This window comes from Lipophrys pholis (genome assembly GCF_963383615.2).
Source record: "Lipophrys pholis genome assembly, chromosome: 13".
Classification (NCBI taxonomy): domain Eukaryota; kingdom Metazoa; phylum Chordata; class Actinopteri; order Blenniiformes; family Blenniidae; genus Lipophrys; species Lipophrys pholis.
This window is the reverse complement of record NC_137632.1, coordinates 27021074-27046215: the sequence shown is the minus strand read 5'-3', so window position 1 is coordinate 27046215 and position 25142 is coordinate 27021074. Positions and strand designations below refer to the sequence as shown.

Sequence of the window (25142 nt, the reverse complement as noted above, 5' to 3'; positions counted from 1 at the left end):
AGACTAACTATCTAATCTTTTCTCTAAGGCATTATATTCTGCCACCACAACGTCCGTGCGGCTTTGACTCAGGCAGTCCTTGCTGCCACCTCTCCGGGTCCTGAGCACCGACGTCGTACCCACATGTTCGCGAGCAGTAAACATGGCGGACCTGCAGATGAAGCTGCTAAGGAAGAAAATCCAGAAAAGAAACGAGAAGAACAAAGAGCGCAAAGCCCAGAGGACGCAGAAGAATGTCCAGAGAGGAGAGGATGAAGAGGAGGAGGGTGAGTGTAGCGGCGGAACTGTTCCGAAGTGGTTTTAATCTTGAGACTGACACGACATCACCCGGCTAGCAGCGTTAGCATCCGACAGCTAAGGATGTTTAGAAAATCCTTTTTGATCATATTCAACATCTAAAGTTAAAGTGACACGTGTCTACTTGGAGCACATTGAGTTTATATTTTACGATCAGGATTGATTTTAACCGTTTTCCACAGTGGTTAGCATGTCAGCATAGCGCGACGTGTGTAGGTGACGCTGATGTTTGCAGACTGAACTTAAAACTCTTTTTAAAGTCATTTTTCTCACTGCTGTGTTGCAGTGAGTTTTTCTAACGGACTCGAGGAGAAAACAAACCCCTCATCCTCCAATACAAACGTCCATCCTGAGAAGGAAGGAGCCACGGGACCAGCAGAGGATTCCAAGGAGACAGAAACTCCTGGAAAGAAGAAGAAAAAGAAGAGGAAGCTGATAGAAGCTGCTGAAACTCCAGGTAACTTTCAAAGTAATCATTTCTGCCAGATTAATATGAAGATCGAGAAACCAATGCTGCTGTTCACATACTGAATCACCGACATACACCAGTTTGTAGATCTAATAAGTTTAATAGTTTAGAACCTATTTGTGTTTTCACTATAACGTGGCTTCTAAAGGGTTAATGCCAGGAAGCCATAATTATTTGATAACATCCCACTGAAGCCAAACGAGTTCATTTTAAAATGTGGAATATTTTTCCACAAAACTTTAAAAAATGAAGAGGGTGGTTTATTTGAGGTTGTTCTGACAAATAATGCATCACTCCGTCAGTGTAAAAGCATGGTACCTTAGAATATGAATATAAACAATCCCATTACAATTGCTAAACACTTTGTATGTCAGATGCAAATTCAATACGACCTGAAGTCACTTATAAAATCCATTTATAAAGTCAAAAATGTTAGATGTTTATCTTTAATTTAAATTTGTAATTATCTCAATTAGACCCCAGATGTTACTTTAAAAGAAAAAGGGCTGTTAGAATTGTTTAAAACCTTTCTCTTGTGATTATTTGTTTTATTTTTGCAGCTGCAATTAAAATTATTAAATAGAAATCAACAGAATCTATTAGTCTTTAACCTTATATTACACAAGTACAGTGAGAATGCTTAATTTTTTTAACTTGTATTAACGTTAACTAGTTAAACGTTGAACTGGCTTAAAAAATAGTAGACAAACAACTTTCCCCTGATATGTAAAGAATTATATTTGACTCCCATTCACACAATTAATTTTCACCAATCATAATTTATTCGGTTTGTGGCTTTATACTTTTTAAATGTTGTAAATTTTGACACAGAAATTTGATTTTCTTTAAAATATTGTAGTTAAAATGTTAGTAAATTACATTTGTGGAGTATTTGGTATTTTTGTTTAAATTGAAGAAATACGTTTCTTTTACTTTCAGTCGACAAAAAGAGTAAAGTTGTGAAAGAAGCCGATGAAGAAGAGGCGGAGGAGAACGATGAGGAGGCAGCAGGAGCTGATGATGACAAACCAGAGGAAGGTGGAGCTCGCGGGGGAGAGGAGAGTGGTGATGACGAGGATGAAGATCAACCCGAGTTACCGTCTGGATTAACGGGTACGGAAAGAAAAGTAGATTTTCGTCCTGCAACATGCTGATGGTTGATCAAACAACCTGCGCAAACTTTTTTCTTTGTATCGTCTCCATTCTTTACGCTGTTTTACTCACAGTTTTACTGCTGACTCGGGAGTTTTAGTTTAGTATCTTTTTGGCGGTTTATCGTCTTGTAGCCAGAAAGTCTCACATGTCTGATAATCAGATGGGATTTTCTCTCTGCGACAACATGCATCGGACTGTGTTGAGAGTGTGTGAGAACCTTGTGAAGCTCCAATAACCCCCCCCCCCCCTTTTCCCGGATGCTGTTTCAGGGGCGTTCGAGGACACGTCCTTCTCCTCGCTGTCGGAGCTGGTGAGCGAGAACACGCTGAAAGGAGTGAAGGAGATGGGCTTCGAACACATGACCGAGATCCAGCACAAGAGCATCCGCCCCCTGCTGGAGGGACGGTGAGTCTCACACGCCCCTCTTAGTGTTAGCGTTAGCACGTTGTTAGCAGGGAGCCGCGATGATCTCCGCACACCGTTGGTCTCTGCCCATTAAAACCTCGGCGCGGCCCACTAGGTAAAAGACCTAACAGACCTCATCACCTGGAGTTCTTTTTTTTGGTTTCCAAGATGGAAACACCCCGCATCTGAAAAAAGGATTTCCTTTGATCACAACACTTATTACAGGATAGAGCAGAGCGTCTTTATCGTCACACGGCCCCAGGAACCGATTCGCTGTGTGCCGCCACACACTCCGGCATCGCACTGCGTTTCACATAGACAATGAATGGGAAGCAGGAAAATTGATGGATCCTGTGGTCATGTGATTTTGACGTGTCAACGCAGCCGAAGATTCCGCGTTGCATCGGCAGTATTTTGTTTTAAACACACATCCGGTGGTTTCCCCCGTGTGTGAGCTGATGTTTTCCCTGCAGGGACGTGCTGGCGGCCGCCAAGACGGGCAGCGGCAAGACGCTGGCCTTCCTCATCCCCTCCATCGAGCTCATCTACAAACTCAAGTTCATGCCCCGGAATGGTGAGCCCCTCCCCCCCACACCTCCATCCACCCCCTCAGAGACCCCCCGGCTAACCTCCCACCCCCGCAGGTACCGGCGTGGTGATCCTCTCCCCCACGCGGGAGCTGGCCATGCAGACGTACGGCGTGCTGAAGGAGCTCATGACGCACCACGTTCACACGTACGGGCTCGTCATGGGAGGCAGCAACCGCTCAGCCGAGGCTCAGAAGCTGGCGAACGGGGTCAACATCCTGGTGGCCACGCCGGGCCGCCTGCTGGACCACCTGCAGGTCTCTCACACACACACACACACACACACACACACACACACACACACACACACACACACACACACACACACACACACACACACGTACGTACGTTTCCCCTTCAGCGTGTTAAATTTAGCGTTTCTGTCTCTTTAAATTAAGTTTTTTCTTTTACCCAAGTACATTTTTACTTAAGTAGAATTTCAGCAAAGTAAAGATACTTTTACTCTGTTACAATATTTCAGTATATTCTCCATTGCTGGTGGATGATGTCACGCAGTACTCCACTGTATCGAGTACCTTGTGCGATATCGGACCCGGTACTGGTATCAGTTTCACAGCTCGTGTTGACTGAGCGATCGCCCAGGTTTTATGTTTAGTTGAACTTATTGATTATAAAATTATCAGATTTCCTGAAAACTGATTTAATTCAAATTGTTTTGAATCAAATCATTAAATGAATTGATAAACATAATATATTTATAGTCTGGTGTTTCATCAGTCACAATTAAGTAGTTTTACACGTTGAGACCACTAGAGGGCGCACAAACAGACACTAACACTGTTTACAGTGAGAGGACAGCTTTCTATTGAGCTTTACTGAGAAGTGGAGGCGGTGTTAATGTTTGGGCTGGATGTTTTCCCTCAGAACACTCCGGGCTTCATGTTCAAGAACCTTCAGTGTCTCATCATCGACGAGGCGGACCGGATCCTGGAGGTCGGCTTCGAGGAGGAGCTGAAGCAGATCATCAAGCTGCTGCCCAGTAAGACAACGTTCTGCACACCAGTGTGTGTGTGTGAGAGAGAGAGAGAATGATGTTTGGCTGACCCCCCCCCCCCCCTCCCCTCCACAGAGAGGAGGCAGACCATGCTGTTCTCAGCCACTCAGACCCGGAAGGTGGAGGACTTGGCCCGCATCTCCCTGAAGAAGGAGCCGCTGTACGTGGGCGTGGACGACAACAAGGACAACGCCACAGTGGACGGCCTGGAGCAGGTAGAGGGCGGTGGGGCCAGCGGTGGGGGGTGGTCCGGTCCGGTCTGGTCTGGTCTGACAGTGAACTGTGTGCCGTTTCAGGGCTACGTGGTTTGTCCTTCGGAGAAACGCTTCCTGCTGCTCTTCACCTTCCTCAAGAAGAACCGCAAGAAGAAGCTGATGGTCTTCTTCTCCTCCTGCATGTCCGTCAAGTTCCACTACGAGCTGCTGAACTACATCGACCTGCCCGTCATGGCCATCCACGTAAGAGACCCTCCCCACCCACACCCGCCCCCCAACCCGTCCCTCTGTACACGTCACGACCCCCCGCCGGCTTGCTCTTCCCTCCGCAGGGCAAGCAGAAGCAGACCAAACGCACCACCACCTTCTTCCAGTTCTGCAACGCGGACTCGGGCATCCTGCTGTGCACCGACGTGGCGGCCCGAGGTCTGGACATCCCCGAGGTGGACTGGATCGTCCAGTACGACCCGACGGACGACCCCAAGGAGTACATCCACCGGGTGGGCCGAACCGCCCGGGGCATCGACGGGCGGGGCCACGCCCTCCTCATCCTGCGGCCCGAGGAGCTCGGCTTCCTGCGCTTCCTCAAGCAGGCCAAGGTCCGCCTCCCTCCTCTCGCCTCCGCGCCGCCTCTCGCCTCTGGACGCAACTTTAACCTCGTCTTTGTTTCTCCTCAGGTTCCTCTGAGCGAGTTTGAGTTCTCCTGGGCTAAAATCTCGGACATCCAGTCTCAGGTCGGTTCGCTCGTCTTTGTTGTGTTTCCAGTATTGAAGAATGAGCCGGCCCCAATATGAAACTTTACCTTCTACTAATAAGGATGTTTTAATGTAGAACTTTAATATAAATATTAAGCCACTGCTTTTGTTTATTATTTGATCTTTCATATATACAATTTCAAAATAAGCCACTACTAAATCCTATCACATGCAAATGAACTTTAAGTCTCTGTATACAAAATAGAAATAGAAACTTTTATTAATTCCTAAACTTAAATTCCAAGACTAAACAGGATTGAAGAGAAACCCGGTCTAAACGCTCTCCCTCCCTCCTCAGCTGGAGAAGCTCATCGAGAAGAACTACTACCTCCACAAGTCGGCGCAGGAGGCCTACAAGTCCTACGTGAGGGCGTACGACTCGCACTCGCTCAAGCAGATCTACAGCGTCAACACCCTCAACCTCCCCATGGTGGCGCTCTCCTTCGGGTTCAAAGTGCCTCCCTTCGTGGACCTCAGTATCCTTCCCTGTGCTCACGTTCCGTGTTCTCAGTTCTATCACCTTCGCCAACAAAAGTTTGGAGGGAAGGTGATGTTTTCATCTTCGTGTATTTATTTATTGGTTTGTTTGTGTTTTACCAACTTTTCACAACAACTACTCACCAGAATTGCGTAAGGGGATAATTTGACATCGTCCAAGGACCAGTCGATTAGATTTTGGGACGTGAAAAAAATGTTGCATACAAAGCGGAAGAGAGGGACACCTCATGGAGGAGATCAGCGTCTGTTGCCATGGAGACGCTCAGTGTTTCACAGTGATGAAGCTACCTGACCTACCTCGTTCCGCAAAAAACTGTGGCGTTGGCGAAGGTCTGCGCTCTACCGGCTTGTAGTTTGTTGTGGTTACTTCAGGCTGCTTTTACATAGAAAACCCAACAATTCCACCAGAGCAAGTAGAGGACGAGACTCTGCTGCTCCGGTCCAGGTGGTTCCAGGTGGTTCCAGGTGGTTCCAGGTGGTTCCAGGTTTACAGGATCGTTGTTCTGAATGTGGAAGTTTCCCTCCTTGACTCTCCTCCCTGCAGACGTGCACAGCGGCAAAGGCGGGAAGATGCAGAAGCGAGGCGGCGGCGGAGGCTTCGGCTACCAGAAGTCCAAGAACGTGCACAAATCCAAAATCTTCAAGCACGTGAACAAAGGGCCGGGCGACCGGAGGCAGTTCTCCCGCTGAAGCCCCCCCCCCCCCCCCCCCCCCCCCAACTCCTCCTCCTCCTCTTCTATAGATTCCTGTTTTATACCCATGAACTCGATGCGCTGTCCGTCTCATGTTGGAGGAACTCGAGTCCTTCTAGTTCTCTGAATCCTCTCTTTGCTCGTCGGCGCTCGGCACATTTAAAGTACGCTTCAGGAAGTGACGTTAAACCAAACGGCGTGCTAAAGTTCAACTTTATTGTCTTTTTACGCTCACAGGATAACACAAATAAAGCATCTGAACACGGTGAACGATGCAGGTCTCATTGTGTGCCTCGTTTATACGTTTTCCCCGGTGAAAACTTCAAAAACTTGATTTTTCAAATTAAAGGTTTTAAAATCCATTGGCTAATCCTAAAGTGCTGTCGGGATTCGATCACAGTGATTTACATTTTTCCAGTCATTTCTGTTCCGCTTAAAAATTATTTCTCTTCGAGATCGTAGATTTTCAAGTCTGTTCAATGTTTGTTAAAAAAAAAAAAAAAAACCTCCTCGGCTCGTCAGGATTCATTCAGACTGGCACTTGAGTAGAAAGGTTGATCCCTGAAGGCGGCGGCGGCGGCCTATCTGCAGTCGTCCGGGTGATCTGCGGGGTCAAAGGGCAAAGCACACAGAGAGTCGTTAACGACCTGCGAGTCACTCCGGAGGAGTTTCCAGAGGCGACGGTTACCGGTACCGGTGCCGTTGAGCTCGGACGTCTCCCAGTTCATGGATCGCTGCACGGCCTTCTTCCAGCGAGCGTAACGGAACTCGCTCTCTGTGAGGAGGGACACACAGTTTGTGACCAGACGGTCGGTTTTTATGACGTCTATTCAGTCTCATCTCGCAGCTCCAGGTGACAAATCTGACACAAATTAGAAAAGTCCAATAGACTGTCGACCAAAAGGTTTCTGAACAGAGTTTATCTAACTGACCCTGAATGTATCCAAAGAGGAAAACACTGTTTAACCTCCTGAGGACCTATTTTGTGTTGATTTTCTGTGATTATACATGACATGGAGTACTAGGTGGACAATATGTTGTGATATTCGTATTTGGTTGATTATTACGAAAGGATTGAGCACCAGAAGCCCCACGTTGGAGTTGGATTGGACCTACAGAACCAAAGTAGGAAATACTAAATACTGATTTGCTTATTACTTCATGGGTTTTATTTTTTAACCTTAAAAATTACCCTAATTCCATCACGTATACTCTGCACCACAACACAGAAAACGTTTACATTTATAGGTTGTTATTATTGCACTATTTTACTGGCAGAATGTGGCCTCTGATCAAAATGGTGTAAATTGGCTTCATGTCACGTTGGGTTTGTTTTTGAGTTCCAGTGAGGAACTCGGTTTGTTCACCCTCTGGGTTGATCTTGGGTTGGAACTTCTCAGATGCGACCGGGACGACCTGGCTGGGGTTCAGGTTCCACACATCCACCCCCTCTGCCGCCCCTGCTGCCATGGCCACGCCCAGAGAGGTGGTCTCCGACATGAGGGGTCGCACTGGGAAAGACACCGCAACCAGAACACGACAGCTGCGGTCAAATGGTGCTAATTTGCCGTATTTCCTGGAATAGAAGTCAAATTTATATATTTTTTATAAGTGAGTAGTAGTAGTAGTAGTGTGAGTCGTACCCACGGGCATGCAGAGGATGTCAGCCTGCAGCTGCATCAATAATCTGTTGGACGTCATTCCTCCGTCCACCTGCAGCTGCATCAGAGGAACACCGCTGTCCTGGTTCATGGCATCCACGATCTGAGACACACACACACACACACACCCTTTAATTTATGCAGGATTTGGTCTAGAAATTAAACTGCATCAACAGAATAAACAAAGACAGGAAAACGCAATACAATCAGCAAGTTTTTCATGGAATAATCATACATACTGTTTGGGCGAAATACATTTAAGGCTTTTCGTTTTGTTCCATTTGAAAAGAGCAAAACGGGTGAAAGTTACAAACATGGAGAAAATGTGAACGCTGGAGTCAATAGTAGATCTGACAATAGTAGATATCACGATATAACGTAACAAATACACATAAATATAAAACAAACTGCAGATTGAAAAATGAGCGGGACGGAGAACAGCAGGTGAACAATTATATTATTTTACAATAAATACAAACAAATCTATGACGTTATAACAGTGTAGTTTCTCGCGCCACAAAAAGCACAATCCATGTCAATTATGTGCAATTAATCACACATTTATTCCATCTTTAAAAGCTCAGTGCAGGGAGTTTTATCCACCGCGGTTCAGTTTGTCTTTAGGTAATATTGCTGCTCACCTCTCTGGTCTGAAAGCAAACGGCCTCCAGAGCTGCGAAGGCGAGGTGACTCTTGTTGGTGAACTGTGTGAGTCCACAGATGATGCTGGAAAACAAAAAGAGGAGAGGAGGCAGATTTGACCATCCATCCGTATAAACATATATAACTTACTTCCTCATTTAAGTCACATGACCAGCCAAACTACTGAAAAAGGTGCAGCTCATATTCTAGAAAATACGGTAAAAGTCTGCATAAGGTTAGTAACTACCGTATATCTCAGACTATAAATCGGTCAAAAATGCATCATGAAGAGGAAAATAACATAACTAATAACTAATCAGGAAGTGCTTGGTTGATATCTCCTTTGGTAATCTCAGGCCCAGTGGAACCCTCCTCCTGTGGGCTGCGTTAACTTTCTTACCCTCGCGCACTGGGCTCCCAGTAGGGGGCGTACAGGCCGGAGAAGGCAGGCACAAAGTAACATCCGTACGACGTCCCTGCTGCGGCAGCCAGACTCTCTGAAAGCAGACCGGCGGCTATGAATCACAGCCTCGTTTGGTCACTTTTCCATGAGTTCTAGCGATGGAGGAAAGAAGTACCTAACTCCGAGGAGGACTTCACAATGCCCATGTTGTCCTTCAGCCACTTGACCATCGCGCCTGCGATGGCCACCGAGCCCTGCGAGGAGGAGAAAAAATAACTCATCCGCATGGAGGACGTTACTGCCCACTGAGCAAACAACGTCCATAGATGTCCCAAGACATGTGCGTTCGTCCAGGTTGTAATCTGGACGTCTATTTGACGCCAGAACTAGTTGACAAATGACACATTAAAAATAAAACGATGGACACCTAAGACACTCAGAATCAGTTGAAAGGTCACAAGCTGTCGGTTAAGTCCAGCCGCCTGCATAATCATTGATTTGTCATCAAAATATTTAGGGAGTTCGATCATGACAGGCAAGAGGAGACAGGATGGGAAGTTTAGTCTTCGGTCACAAGGCATTGAACTTTTCAAGTCTCGTCAACACCGCTATGTACATGAGTAAATGTTTTATCAGTACTGTCAATTAACATGGTCGTTCCCAGAAAAAAAGCTCTTTCATTCTGGCTCCTCTGAGGACGTCTTCTGGATGTATAGAGACGACGTCGTTTACACGTGTTTTGGAACCATTGTTTGCAGACGAGTGTGACAGACGTGAGCGCACACCTCCAGGGCGTAGCAGGCCGGCGCATCTTTTCCCATTTTGTAGGCAACGGTGGTGACCAGGCCGTGGTCGGACATCACGGGCTGACACGGTCACAGACACACACGTTAGAAAAGAGCAGGGAAAACATTTTTTATTTTTTTTAAATCTCATCGAACAGCCAAAATCATGTTCTACCTTAGTGCCGGTGTTTCTGAGCAGGAAGCAGCCCGTTCCGTACCTGAAAACAAAACAAGTGCATGTCCTTCTTGAGACATCTGGTTTTCTACCGTGAAAGAAACCAGTTCAGGATGGAACTACAGTTTTCCTCCAGTCCCTCACAAGTTTCTCACACTCTGAACTTTGCTGATTCACATTTCATCACTTTTACTTCAAATCATTCTGTGGGGAGTTTTCTCTTCGGGTTTCCCGTGCTACTGAAGCAACATTCTGTTGTCACACAGGGACACCTAGTGGTCACAGACAATAGGTACTAATATATTTAAATATATAAGCTGCATAAGTGGCCAAACTACAAAAAAAAAAGTGAGTTATACTCTAATAAATACGGTATTTTGCTCTCACAATAGTGAGCTGGTTCTGACTTCAATTCAAAAGTTATATAAAAGATGTTTGTCAAAAAGTTACAGGAAGATAATGGAAGAAGACTCACGTATTTTTGGCCTGACCTTCCTGCAGGCATGTTTGACCAACCAGAGCAGCCGACTGGTCTCCCAGACACTGACGGAGGGAAGGAGGGTGCGCTCAGTCAGTCTTCATGTTATCGTTACCAAACATTTCAATAGCAGCAAGTCATCGGGTGATGGAGGTTACTCGGAGCGGGTTTTTTTTATATTTATGAGCCAGTTTGTTACTACGTAGTGACACATTGTCGCGCCCGTCTGCAGGACAGTAACATGAACCACACGCCACAGCAGAGAGACAGATGTCACCGTTCCAACAAGGTTACACAACGTGGAGAAGGAAAACTTACCCCCGAGATAGGAACTCCTGCCAGAGAGCCGCATTTCTGGTCACAAAGCAAACAGTCGCATGTTAAAAGTGTGCTTCAGGAACTTTGTGAAAGGTCCACACTCACATGAAGTCAGTTCAGTAGATCTCATTCAGGGGTGTAATATAGATATAAAGAAGCGTACTCCTCTCAGGATCTATCTGTGCCTCAGGAAGCACGGATGGATCCTGCCGTTCCCTGAGGTTATTGTTACAGAAACTCTAATGTTTTGTTTCTTTTTATCTTTCCTGGATAGATTCAATCAGCCCCTGGTTGAAGGGCATTCTGCCCCGAGTCAATATAACCTGCTGGATTTTCTGTCACTGTAGTTAAAAAAGGAAAAGTATCAAAGCAGGAAAATATTCAATGAGCACAACTCGACACGTCACAAAAACGACGCCGACTTAAAACCAACAAAACCCAGACGGCCTGAGGCTGCAGGGACGAGTGCACATACATGTGTGAGGTCTGATATGACGGGAAGGCGACTGCTGAGGTTCGTTTTTGTAATGAAACCACACACACACACACACACACACACACACACACACACACACACACACACACACACACGCAGCAGAGACCAAACGCTATACAATAGGAGTACGTCATCATTCTAGTGGACAGACGACCAAGTTGGACTGTTATTACTGTGACGGTCAAAATACAACTACTTATTGTCCGTCTGCTGAGCATGTGCAGAAGAACTATTTCCTACGGCCGTGGTGCACGTGCACAGTAATTGTGTTCCGGAAAGGTTGTATCTTTGCTCCCCGGAAATGGAGCGTTTCAACCCGTTTCCGTGGAGATGGAGTTGGAGCGTTTTTCAAAAAGTTGTACCTTGGGAGCCATTTTCAAAAAGTTGCATGTTCATTGGCTCCGAGCACCATTGTCGTGTTGAACAGACCCCAAAGCGCGACAAAGGTTTTTTCATATAACCCTTATTTATAACCCTAACCCTATTTATGAGCCGTTTTTATAATAAGGTGACATTGAAATCATTGTAATAAATATCATCTTTAACTTTTACGAGGCTTAAATGTCACAGTGACGTCACAGCATGGTGCCACAGCGCGATTTATGATGCGTCTTTATCCCGATCAATCCAGGGATGTCCCGGTCATGGCAGACATGGCAGAGTGGTTTTATTATGGTTATAATGTGAGACAACAGCTTCATGCTGGTCGGTCAGTCTGGATCTCTGTCTGACTGGGAGGATGTTGGAAACCATGAAGAACAGCAGCCTCCCAACGCTAAAACATAGCTCTCACACGCACTTGAAAACAAACACGGCTGCCCTGGTGTTGACCTCTGACCCAGAGTCCAATGTGCAGGTTGCATAAAGGAGCTTCCAGAGAAACGGCCGAGCCGCTGAGCAGAGATAAGATATGAGAGTGGAAAAACAAAGACGGACAACAACACGACGGGACGGCGGCGGAAAGCAGTGCACGACCACTGAAAATAGAAACTGTGTTCATAGGACAATTAAAACTAATTCAACTGAGCTTTTAGTAGATTTTTATCATAATTTCCACGTTATAAGTCGCATCTTTCAAACATTATTTCATTAAGAGAGAAAAACATTTATTCTCCATGTCCACATGTAACGGTTGATAATCTTCATCCCGCAGCTGTTGCTCCAGAACCTTCCGTGCTTTTATTAGCGTTTAGCCCACGATTAGCCTTGGGGGATTTAGAGTAGCGACATTCTGTTGTCATACACTGACATCTAGTGGTCTCAGATGGTACCTACCAGTTTACGTTAATATATGTCACTAGCCAAAAAATAAGAAAGGTGACATTTATGGTCCAGGAAATACGCTGCAATTAAAATCAAAAGCAAAAATTTTTATCATAAGACCCCAATAGTTCGATAGTTTGAGCTACACTCATTTATTTTTACATTCTTTCTTTATCCCTTTTATTATATTCTAAAGGAGGTTTTTTTGGTATAAATTGAAGACCTAAAAGAAATAATGAAAAGTAAAACTTTTCAAAAATTAAGATTATTTTTCATAAATATCTAGTATGTATAATATAAATATAATACTTAAGACCCCTGTTGGATTATTGAGCCACTTAATAGATGTTAATACCACTAGGCTAGTAGGCTATTAGTATAAATATCAATTATGTGGCTCAATAATTCAACAGGGGTCCATCTTTTCTCTTTCTGTCTCACAAACACAAACTTCCAGAACCATTGTAACGTACAGACGTCTGGGTGAGGACGGTCCAGTCACTCTGTCGTCAATATCTCTGCTTCAATGACACCATGAAGACACTGAGAGGCTCCGTTCAAGAGTCACTGAGGCAGAAGTCAGACGACGAGCACCTCTGGTCAGCGAACGTCTCCGGGAGTCATTTAGAAACGGTGGGAATATTCACTTGATAACTTGGTAAACCGAGCGACAGAGTCGACTGAGGGAGGACTATCTGGTGGGTGTTATACTGGGAAACCGCTCAGTCTGGACTCACCATGCAGCCGTAGATCTCCGAGGAGCTCCGGACGTCCGGGAGGATCTCCATCGGGATATCAAAGTATCTGGAAACGGCACAAAGGAAATCTGTTGTGATCGGTTACCAAACAGTCCTGAGGTTATTAAATATGTAATATATATATAAAAACAGCCACATGGAGAGACTGAGGCCCCGTTAACTCAACAGTTCAGGTGAAAACGCATCTTTATTTTCATTTCAGAAAAGTTTCCCGTTTACACGTCAAAATTCTGAAAACCATGTCCGTTCACATGGAAACGACAGAAACGCTGAAAATTGTGTAGTTAGCATGCCGGGCCGCGACAAAGAACCAACAGCATCCGCTAGTGGCAAACATCGCAACTACATCGTTTTCAAAACGTTGCTGTGAAAACGCAAAACCTTTCTGAAACGGAAACACAGAACTGATGCAGAATTGTTGTCGTGTAAACGGGGTCTCAGGACGCAAGTTAAAGTGACAAGAAAATGATCCAACAGAAAAATTACTTTTCCAAGTAGTTATTGGAATTCTACTTCTAACTGGTGAAGTAATTTAAATACGATCAAATAATTACTACCTTGTTACCATTACCTTTAATGTTAGCCTGTCTGACTCAACGGGTTCATTGCTTTAACTATCGGTAATCATTCGTTCACATCAGTTTAAAATAACATCTTAACCAAATACCAAAAGGGGAAGGAGCTAATTAACAGCTGAGACGAACTGCAGAGGTCAGAGGTCATTTCCAGTGAGAGGCTGCGTACCTGCAGAGCTCTGAGTCCCACTCCATGGTGTGGATGTTGAAGAGCATGGTGCGGCTGGCGTTGGAGACGTCTGTGCAGTGGACGCCTCCGTTTTTTCCCCCTGTCAGACACTGGGACACACACACACACACACACACACACACACACACACACACACACACACACACACACACTGGATGTCAGTGCCGTCTCACCCTGTGCTGAGCCGTCGTCAGCGTCGGGCCCTACCCAGATGATCCAGGAGTCCACGGTGCCGAACAGAGCGCGCCCGTCGCGCACGGCCTGCCGCACCTCGTCCACGTTGTCCAGCAGCCATCGCAGCTTCACTGCGCTGAAGTACGTACTGATGGGAAGGCCCGTCTTATTCTGTGGAGGTTCAACACGTTCAACGCTAGAGCTACGAAACCAGAGCGAGCATTGAAATGAAGATAATCGCTCACAGAGCGGAAAAATAAAATGAATATCAAACCAAAACTGTCTCTAGTGCAGCACGTATGAAGTTTAGCTCAGTGATTTTCACTACTTTTTAGCTGTTTTTAAGTAGACGTAGTTGTTTTAGCTGTATACATTTTTTATAGAATTTATCATTCATATATGTTGATTTGACCTGGTTTTAGCCATTTAAGGTATTTTAACTGTTTAGGGTTAGTGTTAGTGTCGTTATCTGTTTTACTGAATTTAGCCATTTTACTCGTTTTGCTGTGTTGACTCTTAGACAACTTTTAAATGTTTCTAGCGATTTCTGTTCTTTCGTCTGATTGACTTTTCAATTTCATGATTTTAGTGATTTCAGCAGTTTTGAGCCATTTTAGCGAGCGTAGTCATCTCTGCTGTTGTAGTCTTAATAGCTTTTTGTGTTGGCATTTTTAACTATTTTACTTTTTTAGGCCCTTTTAACCAGGTATGGTAACATTTTTCCAAAAATGTCTGCTTTGTAAGTCAAATAAAAACGTTTATTCATATATAACCGTGAACGCTTCAGTGCAGCTGCGCTAAAGAGCCACGTGTGGCTCCAGAGCTGCATCCTAATCAGATACATGAAATCCTGACGATGAAGTTTAAGAAAATACAAACACACACGGGGACGGGTCTCACCTTGAGGTGGTTCTTGTTTCTGCCTGGGGTTTTGTTGATGAGTCTCTCCACGGTGGATTGGGTGCGAAGGTCCAACCAAACTAAACACGGCACAGACAGAAGATCCACGTCAGCTAAAGTCTGCACAGCCTCAAAGTGGAGATTCAAAGCTTCACAGGGCAGAAGAAGCTTAATGAAACCACGCGGTTCACTTCCATCCGGCACACAAAAGCTGAAAATAAAAGCTATAAGAAGCTGAAATTGTATGTTGCTCCCAGCTGATAGTAGGAATCAGTTTTTATAATCTCATTAAATATCTGCATCAGACATTTACTTGATGTCTTTTCTGAACTTAAAGGAGTCATATTATTCAGCTTTTCAACACTTTCACATGGTCCCGTTGGTCCAAAAACGCTGTATTTAAGGTTTATTTCCCCAAATCCAGCTTCTCCTTGATTTTCCTCCATTTGAATATTGGATCATAGGAGCTGCATTCAGAATCTGCTGTGTCTGTGTGAGCTGGACTGGCTCCGCCCACACCTGCCCATCTTGGGAAGAGGAGGAAGTACTTCCTCTCGTAGTACCGTGTGCCAGAGCAGAGCTGCCTGATTGATTAGATTTTGGGATGTCAACGTTTAACCTTTTCCAAATAAACCCCCAAAAACTTAAAAACTAAAATTCACATACAAAGTGGATGAGAGAGGCAACTCATGGAGATCGAAGGAGATCAGCTCCTGTTGCCATGGAGACGCTCGCTGCTCAGTGTTTCACAAAGTGGTGTCGCTACATGACCTACCACGGTGGCGTCGATAACTCGGTTCCACAAACAAATGTGGCGTTGGCGAAAATCTGTGCTCTACCGAGTGTAGCTCTAGTTTTATTACTGAAAAATAAGCGTGAACATCGGCGTCAATCGGCCAACTTTAGGCCGATTATTCTCTGACGGCTTTAACCGGCTGATGAAATCGGCAGGCCGATCTTGAACTTAAATATTCTTAACATGTCAGAGGAACATATTGAAACATACTGAGAATCCTTGATGCGATCGATGAAAGATGGAATCAGAGTTCCTCTCTCAAACATGTTTCACCTGGAATAAAAAGTAAACTTTTCAGGGTGTGAGACATCTTCTGAAGCTTTTGGAGCTCTAACACATTTAAAGTTAGTTTTTGCCTCTATAGTCTCTTTGATTTGAATTTGTTTGGTTTTTGTCGTGCTCTGCCTGTGTATATCTATGTGATAAAGTCATTAACTTTACTTTGGAAGAGCACTTCGTTCTACTTTATTTGAGATAACAGTACAAATATATGACTAAATAAGGAGCCATGTATTTCCTGTAACCAACTCTTGTAGCCCGCTCACTAAAATGAGTTTTGCACTCCTGGACTAATCACTACATGTTTACTACTCATCGTGGCTTCAGCTCATTACATGGTGCTTCAGCCTTCAGTCAGCCGACCTCCATCCCCTCCTCATCCCATCCCCCCCACGACCACTCTCTGTATAATCCAATAAAGATCCTGAGCAGCTTTCAGATGAAGCAGCCTATCAAGAACTCTGACACTACTTGTCTCACTGGCAGTATTAGCACTCAGAGTCTTGGGGGGGGGGGGGGGGGGGGGGGGGGGGGGGGTACTCAGACACAGACCTGATGTAGGTTACTACAGCCTGATGCAACAAAGTGAAGTTGCTGGGTGGCTTCCTGACTTACAACATCTTCTTACTCACTGAGAGACGTTTCCGATTAGTGGCGAGTCAGTCACAGAAACAGGTTTACGAAGGAGGAAGCGCTCTGACGTCGGGACAGATCACTCACCGATGGCGTTGTAGAGCGGCTCGCCCGTCTCTTTGTCCCAAACTACGGTTGTTTCCCTCTGATTGGTCACCCCGACCGCTGGGAAGCGACACAGCAATGGAAAGATTAATTATATCGTTGGCTTTCTAGAAGCGTCTCGAGAAGAAGCACTGCAGGAAGCTGGGATTTCTGGACTGAACAGGAAAGAAGATGGATGGATGGACCATCTGCCAGGGTCCCACCTTTTATGTTGGAGACGTCGACATTGAGCCGGCGTAGTTTGTCGCAGGTCCTCTCGACGCACTCATGGACGGATTGAAGGATCTCTATGGGGTCCTCCTCCACCCAGCTGAATCAAAGACACAAGCAAAAGACAACAGTGTTGTGTTGAGCTGCTGAGGAACTTTTCACTTGCTATGTTGTTACAGACACCTTGTCCCTTTGTAGCCAGAAACACTTTGGACGTCACCCAGTCTGTACTTTAACCTGGAGACTTGTCTTTGGGTCCAGTGGCCAACTACAGTCTACCGAGCCACACTAATGAGCGACACTTCAGCCCCGTTTTCACGTGAAAATGCAAAATAACGTTCGCTGCGTTTTGAGGTTCTGTTTACGCCACCACGGTGCTCGGAGCCACTGAAGACACCACTGTTTCCATTAACGGATCCCAAGGTGGAACTTTTCTAGAACCTTCGACTCAGTGGAAAAGGGGGGTAAAAAGACAACTTTTTTGAAATGCTCCGTCTCCACAAAGACGGTGGAAATGCTGCTATTGGCGTGCCCAACACGGCCGTAGTAACTAGTAGTTCTCCACATGCTCAGATGTAACTTCAGTGGTGTGAGGCTGTAAGTCCCATGTAGGTGTGTCCAACATCAAATAAAATGTGGTTAAATTATAACTAGTGTGCCAGTAAATAATAAATGATGTGTTCCTCTGGAGCCGCTCTGGATCGGCGCCATGTATTCACAGTTCTTTTGTCTTGTTTCATTTTGTTGCACAAAAAGAAAATCTTTTCAGGAGACAAGCGCGACAGTTGAAGAAACAGTTCAAGAAGGTAAAAATTGTTCAAATTGCAAAACAACCAAATCAGATAAAAACTGCTATAAGCTAGAAGAATGTAAATTCCTTAAACTTGATAAGTTACAGGGGTAATTATGTGGACAGTGGCGAAAGCAGCTCTTTTGGACGAAGGAAGAGTTCAGTGAGTGTCCTTCTGCTCAAAGGTTGCACGTTGAAAAGATGCAGGATCATCAAAAAAAAAAAAGTTTAGTTCTGGTCGAGTTCATGCAGGTAAAAATATAACTTTAAATGGCATTAATGCAACACAAAAGTATTCAGTTGTCATTAAAAGCTTTGGCGTCCTGTCTGCGAGCAGCTTCTGGTTCAAAGGTCAACTCTGACCAGACTTGTTGGTGTCGTGTAGTGACGCTGTAGTGATGCTGTAGTGTCGTTACGTTGTAGTGTTGTTACGTTGTAGTGTTGTTACGTTGTAATGTTGTTACGTTGTAGTGTTGTTACGTTGTAATGTTGTTACGTTGTAGTGTTGTTACGTTGTAATGTTGTTACATTGTAGTGTTGTTACGTTGTAATGTTGTTACGTTGTAGTGTCGTTACATTGTAGTGTCGTTACGTTGTAGTGTCGTTACGTTGTAGTGTCGTTACGTTGTAATGTTGTTACGTTGTAATGTTGTTACGTTGTAGTGTTGTTCTGTTGTAATGTTGTTACATTGTAATGTTGTTACGTTGTAGTGTCGTTACGTTGTAGTGTCGTTACGTTGTAATGTTGTTACGTTGTAGTGTCGTTACGTTGTAATGTTGTTACATTGTAGTGTCGTTACGTTGTAATGTTGTTACGTTGTAATGTTGTTACGTTGTAGTGTCGTTACGTTGTAATGTTGTTACGTTGTAATGTTGTTACGTTGTAGTGTTGTTACGTTGTAATGTTGTTACATTGTAGTGTTGTTACGTTGTAATGTTGTTACGTTGTAGTGTCGTTACGTTGTAATGTTGTTACATTGTAATGTTGTTACATTGTAGTGTCGTTACGTTGTAGTGTCGTTACGTTGTAATGTTGTTACGTTGTTACGTTGTAATGTTGTTACGTTGTAGTGTCGTTACGTTGTAGTGTCGTTACGTTGTAATGTTGTTACATTGTAATGTTGTTACATTGTAGTGTCGTTACGTTGTAGTGTTGTTATGTTGTAATGTTGTTACGTTGTTACGTTGTAGTGTTGTTACATTGTAATGTTGTGACGTTGTAGTGTTGTTACGTTGTAATGTCGTTACGTTGTAGTGTCGTTACGTTGTAGTGTCGTTACGTTGTAGTGTCGTTACGTTGTAATGTCACTCACCCTTCTCTGGGGAGCTTCTGGTCGATCTGTACTTGATGGTGACAGATGAGTTCAGCGGTTTTTGCATTGAACACCTGTGGAGAGAAAGTGACCGACTTTACTGCATCTGATGGTCTAATGCAGAGTTCAGAAGGAGCAGGTAACAAGATACATACAGCCTGTCTGGTCCAGGAGAAGAAACAAATGCTGCCTTGAGGTTTTACATGAAACACTTCTGATACGGCAGTTTTAGTAAAACGAGAGAACACAACTCTGAAACCTGAGCCCTCAGACCAGTGACACAGCATTAGTACTGAAGCAGTACTGTGGGGCTGAAGTTTCCTCTGAGAGGCTTAGAAATGGCATCATTTTCAACCGAAATGAACTTCACCATGATGCACTTGCTCCTTAACCAAAAGAAAAATAAGGAGATTGATGTTTAAATTTACTGTACCAGGAAAAAAAAAACTCTTTAAAATATACTTCCCATAAAGTTTAGCACTTCTGCGCAGAGAATAATCCAAACACACCAAACCAAGACCATCACCATGCCTGTCCACTAATTTCTAATGCGCAGTTGCCTAAATCGATCACACCAAAGTCACTTTAAGGATTACGACGTTGCCATCAAGAGCAACATGAACTGTATTTGGTATCAAACTTAAACATTCTAGTGGACAGACAATCAAGTTGGATTGTTATTACGGTGACTGTCAAAATAAAACTACCAATTCCAAGGAGAACATGGACGGGGAGTCATCACACAACATTGTTCTTAACTGAGCATGTGCAGAAAACGTATTTACCACGGCTGTGGTGGCACATGCACAGTAGTTGCTTTCCAGGAAAGTGGCATTTTTGCTGAAACTGAGCGTTTGTCCCCGTTTCCATGGAGATGGACATCATTAAAAAAAAATTCTCCCTTGGGAGCCGTTTTCAAAAAGCTACGTTTTCATTGGCTCCGAGCACCGTTGTAGTGTAAACGGGGAAATGAAATGAGGTAGCATGAGGTAGCATGAGGTAGCATGAGGTAGTGCACTGGTCATAAAGTACAGAGGGACCGAAGTTTGTTCTAATGAGGTGAGAGGATGAACCCAGTGCAGGACCGACTTCAGGACCTGTCCGACGGAAGACGAAGTCACAGTTTAACATCCTAAGAGGCCCAGCTTCTGACGGAGGAAGAAAACAGACCAATTCTACTGAATCTGCTGGACTTTACATTCAGCTGATCACTTCCCCACACTGAAACCGTCCAGGCCAGCTTCCAATGTCGAGCCTCTATAGACTTAATTACACCTTTACCCCAATCTGAAAGACAAGCTGATGCAGATACGTTGGGTTGAATCATTTTCTTGAAGATTCCAGTTCTAGATTCCTTCTCTACACCTCTGAAAACTATGGCTGTGATCATATTTATGAAATCAAAGAGGCTGTAGTAGATTCTGATCATCTATTTCCTCACTGTGCCGATGCAACGGGAGACTCCTGTTTCTGAATGAATGTTGTGTCTGAGACTTCGTAACCGGTTCGCGTTAATGTTTAGACTGAACGAGTCGAGGTCACAGGGGAAGTAGAAAAGTGGTACAAAGGTCCAAAACGCTGACCTTGTGTCTTCTGTGGGCACAGCCGGAGAAAGTTAGGAGATATGAGCAGCCTGATGTGAACTCGGGATCAGTTCATGGACTCATAGACGCAGAATAACAAGAGCAAGTCTGAAGTTTACAGGATCCAGCGAGGCTACATGTGCTGCGCTCAGGACCAGACAAAATGTAAAGATGACTTTCAGGTTAAAGTTTAACTTCTGGTCAGAACCAGATCTCTGCTCGACCTGAGTGTTGCATAATGAACAAGAGAGATCTGCTGAACATAGTCTTGAAATCGAGTTATTCTGATTTCCATCCGTCTGTTTTTCACCCACAACAAAGGACGAGCAGGTAATCAGACTGAGAATGATTGAAAGGTTTAAGATTTATTATTATAATATTATTGCAAGAAGAGACAAAATATCAGTACAATTGTCAGTAAAAAACTGTAGAATTAATAAAAGTAGAAAAAAATGAATATATAGATGATAAATCTTTTTTTTAATACAAATTATATATTTTTTTATATTCAATAATATATATCTAGATTTGAAATATTAATATAATCAATTACATTTTTTAATATTTTTGGGAATTTTAATAACATTAATATAAATAACATTTTAATAATATTGTTTGAGTTCAGTGTTTTTGATTTTGATTTGGGCTCCCAATACTAAAAGGAGAAAACTTTTCTATATTTGCTTCAGCCAAACAGTCACTCCACTGTTCAGTTCGCCAAACACAACAGGCTGGTTTTTGTTTTTGTTGTTGTTTTCATGAAAAACCATCCAGAAGCCTCCGTGGCTCCTGTGCCAGGATCGGATCTTCCGGTTGACCTGGAACTGTGAATCAGCCGTGCAGATTGTAGTTACAGTGCAGATTCTGCAGAAAGTCAGACTCAGAAAGTTTCTTCCTCTGGGTCTGGTTCTGCAGGTTTCTTCTCTGCTGAATCTGGTTCTGCGGGTTTATTCTCCTCTGAGTCCAGTTCTGCAGGTTTATTCTCCTCTGGGTCTGGTTCTGCAGGTTCCTCCTCCTCTGGGTCTGGTTCTACAGGTTCCTCGTCCTCTGGTTCTGCAGGTTTATTCTCCTCTGAGTCTGGTTCTGCGGGTTTCTCCTCTCTGGGTCTGGTTCTGCAGGTTTCTCCTCCTCTGGCTCCGATTCTGCAGGATTATTCTCCCCTGAGTCTGGTTCTGCAGGTTCCTCCTCCTCTGGGTCTGGTTCTGCAGGTTTATCCTCCTCTGAGTCTGGTTCTGGTTCTGCAGGTTTCTCCTCCTCTGGGTCTGGTTCTGCAGGTTCCTCCTCTTCAGGTTCTGGTTCTGCGGGTTCCTCCTCCCCTGGTTCTGGTTCTGCGGGTTCCTCCTCCTCTGGGTCTGGTTCTGCAGGTTCCTCCTCCTATGGGTCTGGTTCTGCGGGTTTCTTCCTGTCAGAAGGCAGTTTTTCCTTTCCGACTCCTCTACTTGCTCCCATGAAGAAGTTGTGTTTTCTCTGTTAAAGTACTCTGGGATGTATTCGTGTGTATTTGAACATAAATAAAACAAACAGACAAACTCGTCCTGCTGGACATACGATCAGTATCCGTCGCTCTGATATCAAAGATCCTGCAAACAAACAACGACCTTCATATTCACACTTTCTACTTTCGGATTGTCCCAACATCAAATCTTAAACAAGAAAATATTTGTGTATGTATATATTTTATCAAACATAGGAACTCTTATTGTTTTAAGATTTGATGTCTCGTGTTTCTCAGAGGAATGAATCCTTGATCTGATGGTTGCTTTGTGTTCTTACATTACAGATTACAGATTACAGGTTACAGATTACAGATTACACTGTCATCAGACCAGAATATATCATTACATTATAACTTCCTTTGTTCTGATTTGATAAATATTATCAATACAATTTATTATAGTTGTCACAATTTCCATGACGTAATGTGATAATGGTTTAGTTTTATTACTTTAATGACATAATGTTTTATGACTTTAACTCAAACCGCCTCTTGGCACAGGGATTTTTTATTTTATTTTTTATTTATGATGTAATATTAACTTTCACCAAATCAGGTAAGAAACTATTAAAACTTTGACGCAGTAATAAATCCAAGTTTTTCATAATAATAATGTAATGTAATATGTGTTATAAAAACTGTCACGTCACCATGAGGTGGAACATTTCTCTGATATACTGCGATACTTTTAGTATAAAGTTTCTTTCATTGTGTTATTTAGTCATCAGCATTGCTATTTTTTTTACATTATAAGAGTTTCATATTATAGAGTAACGTGCCAAGAAACACTGATTACACTTTATTTTGTCTGCAACGTTGTATTAATTTTGAAAGATTTGTGTGAACATATCTCACGTCATTTCTTCCAGATCAGCTGAGAGCACCACAGGAAAAACAAATCCCTCAAAAGTTTCTTTTTCATGAAGGTTTACGGTTCCTAATGAATGGAATCTAATAAATAATCATTACATTCTGATTGTATTTCTTCTACATGTATTTTATGATTATTGTCGAATAACCATGTGGCCATAAGACTCTATAACTCTGTAAATAGTGTTCGCTGTGTTTTGGTTAATTTAATCATTGATGCCGCTTTTATTAGTCTCTTTGTGTATATTATTTAAAAATGACTTATTACATTTCTATCCTGTCTTGTTTTGAGGTTTAACTTTATTTCTATTTACTCTGTGAGGAGCAACGCTTCCTCTGGGCTTAATAAAGAATATCTATTCTATTCTATTCCAAAATGTCCAAATTGTGTGGAAAATGCAGGAAATGAAAGATGAACCCTGTAAAAGCAGGTGTACAAACAGCTGGAAATGTAATGTTGACCATCTTTCATTAAGACGTCATACACGCACGTGCTTCAAAACTCCCGGAGCTTCAGCCTCATTCTGAATCTTCGAGGGTAAAATTGATTTGGCAGAAAACCACAGAAATGTCTGGTTTGGTCCTAAAGGTTCCAGAGTTCCTGTCACTCATAAGACAGTTTCTCTCACTTCCAGTGTCTCACTAGAGGTACAGACCGGGAGTCCGGGGGGAGGAACGCCGCCGGGCGGAGAGCCTCCCGGTCCGCCTGCACACTCACCAAGAACCGCGTGGAGCTGGTGCCCTGGTCGATAGCGGCCACCAGCGGGTCCATCCCGGGACAGACGGTGGAGACACGGCGCTGTGAAGTCCCGGAGGAGGACCGGGGGAGTGGAGCGTGGAGGACGGCCGGGGAACTGACGCGACCGACGGGCTGAGGACACCGCGGGTCCGGCCCGGGTGGAGGGCGGGCTCAGAGCAGACTGGCGGCGCTGATTGGCTGCTGTGAAGGAGGCGTTGGCATGGACTCTGTCCAATTAGGATTGAGGGGGCGTGGCTAGTATTTAATTATTTGTTCCTTTCATGAAAGTGGAAGCAGAATTTGTACAATAATGCGCTTTACATTATATATATATATATATATATATATATATATATATATGATGTCAACTACATTTTAATTTTAATACCCTACATCATTAAAACAATGATTAAAAAAACAACAAACCAACAATTAATCAATATTTGTTAGTTTTGATCATATGGAGGGCTAAAAGTTCCAAAATTAAATAAATAAATACCCCCATTGAATAATTACTGGCGAGTTTGACAGAGAAAATAAATTCATGAAGCAGTACAACACCGGACCATGAAATAATTAATTATTAGTGACATAATTATGCATGATTGTTCTACATAAAACGAGTAGTGCTGAATTTATGACAAATTTATCAACTTGATTAAAATTTTAATGAATGACTGACACATTTGAATGATTAGTTAATGGGGTGTGTATTATTCAATTTGGGTAAGTTTAATCCTCCACACATCTCCTCCTTTGTCCTCAACTGGACAGATATTCTGCCTCAGACCTGCTTCACCATGAAAATTTAACATTTGTTATAACAGCTTTGCTTTAATAAAATCAATGCCGGCTCACAGTACGAGGCAGCATCGCCACCTGCTGCTGAGGATTGTGATCAGGCGACGGTACAGTCATTTTCCTCTTTTAAATTTCGCACAAACCTCTGAAAATCCTCTGCCGAGGTGAAAATTAAACACTTTTTAAAAGAGCTTTAAGAGATTAATATGCTCAGTTTAAATGTGTAAAAATATACATTAAGATCATCTAGACTATTAAAGACGAACTTGACTCACTGGATTTGTTGGACTTTTCAAGCATGTCAGTGCAAATAATTCAACATTTTGTAAGAGCGTTGAACAATTGTACATATTCAAAGTAATATTTAAATTAAAGTGGAAAAACCGAAGTGTTTGTGTGGTTTGAGAAAGTTTTGTCATTTCGTTTGGTCAATTACTTTGTTGAGATCGTCATGGTATAAATGTCATGTAACAGTTCATCGAACGGCCTTCAACGACATTTCGGGGTTTAAAATTTGCAGTTGACAGATATTTTAGTGAGTTTCAAAAGGTTAAACGCCGGCTCACAAATGCTGAAAGACAACATTGTTATTCACTTATGAAGTACGATCAATAACTCCAGA

The 25142-nt window shown here is 43.5% G+C and overlaps 2 protein-coding genes across 2 annotated transcripts; one reads left to right on the top strand and one right to left on the bottom strand.

Moving 5' to 3' along the window:
• The first annotated feature begins 112 nt into the window (after positions 1-112).
• Positions 113-6576, top strand: ddx18 (DEAD (Asp-Glu-Ala-Asp) box polypeptide 18). Its single transcript, XM_080478635.1, has 13 exons — positions 113-266; positions 584-754; positions 1706-1879; positions 2191-2326; positions 2800-2900; positions 2971-3170; positions 3799-3913; positions 4004-4143; positions 4225-4386; positions 4476-4742; positions 4821-4877; positions 5197-5374; positions 5941-6576. The coding sequence occupies exons 1-13, from the start codon at positions 143-145 to the stop codon at positions 6084-6086; spliced, it is 1971 nt and encodes a 656-aa protein (XP_080334761.1). The 5' UTR covers positions 113-142; the 3' UTR covers positions 6087-6576.
• On the bottom strand, positions 6284-23864 carry LOC308118922 (glycerol kinase 3-like). The gene is made up of 19 exons (XM_080478636.1): positions 23699-23864; positions 19033-19106; positions 16923-17029; positions 16702-16779; positions 14907-14986; positions 14040-14177; positions 13812-13921; positions 13047-13113; positions 10551-10586; positions 10230-10297; positions 9755-9797; positions 9580-9660; positions 8970-9048; positions 8792-8888; positions 8391-8475; positions 7732-7852; positions 7456-7599; positions 6783-6863; positions 6284-6692 (listed from the first exon to the last, which is right to left on the bottom strand). Exons 1-19 carry the CDS (start codon positions 23750-23752, stop codon positions 6670-6672), a joined length of 1566 nt encoding a protein of 521 aa, XP_080334762.1. The 5' UTR covers positions 23753-23864; the 3' UTR covers positions 6284-6669.
• Between the last annotated feature and the right edge of the window lie 1278 nt (positions 23865-25142).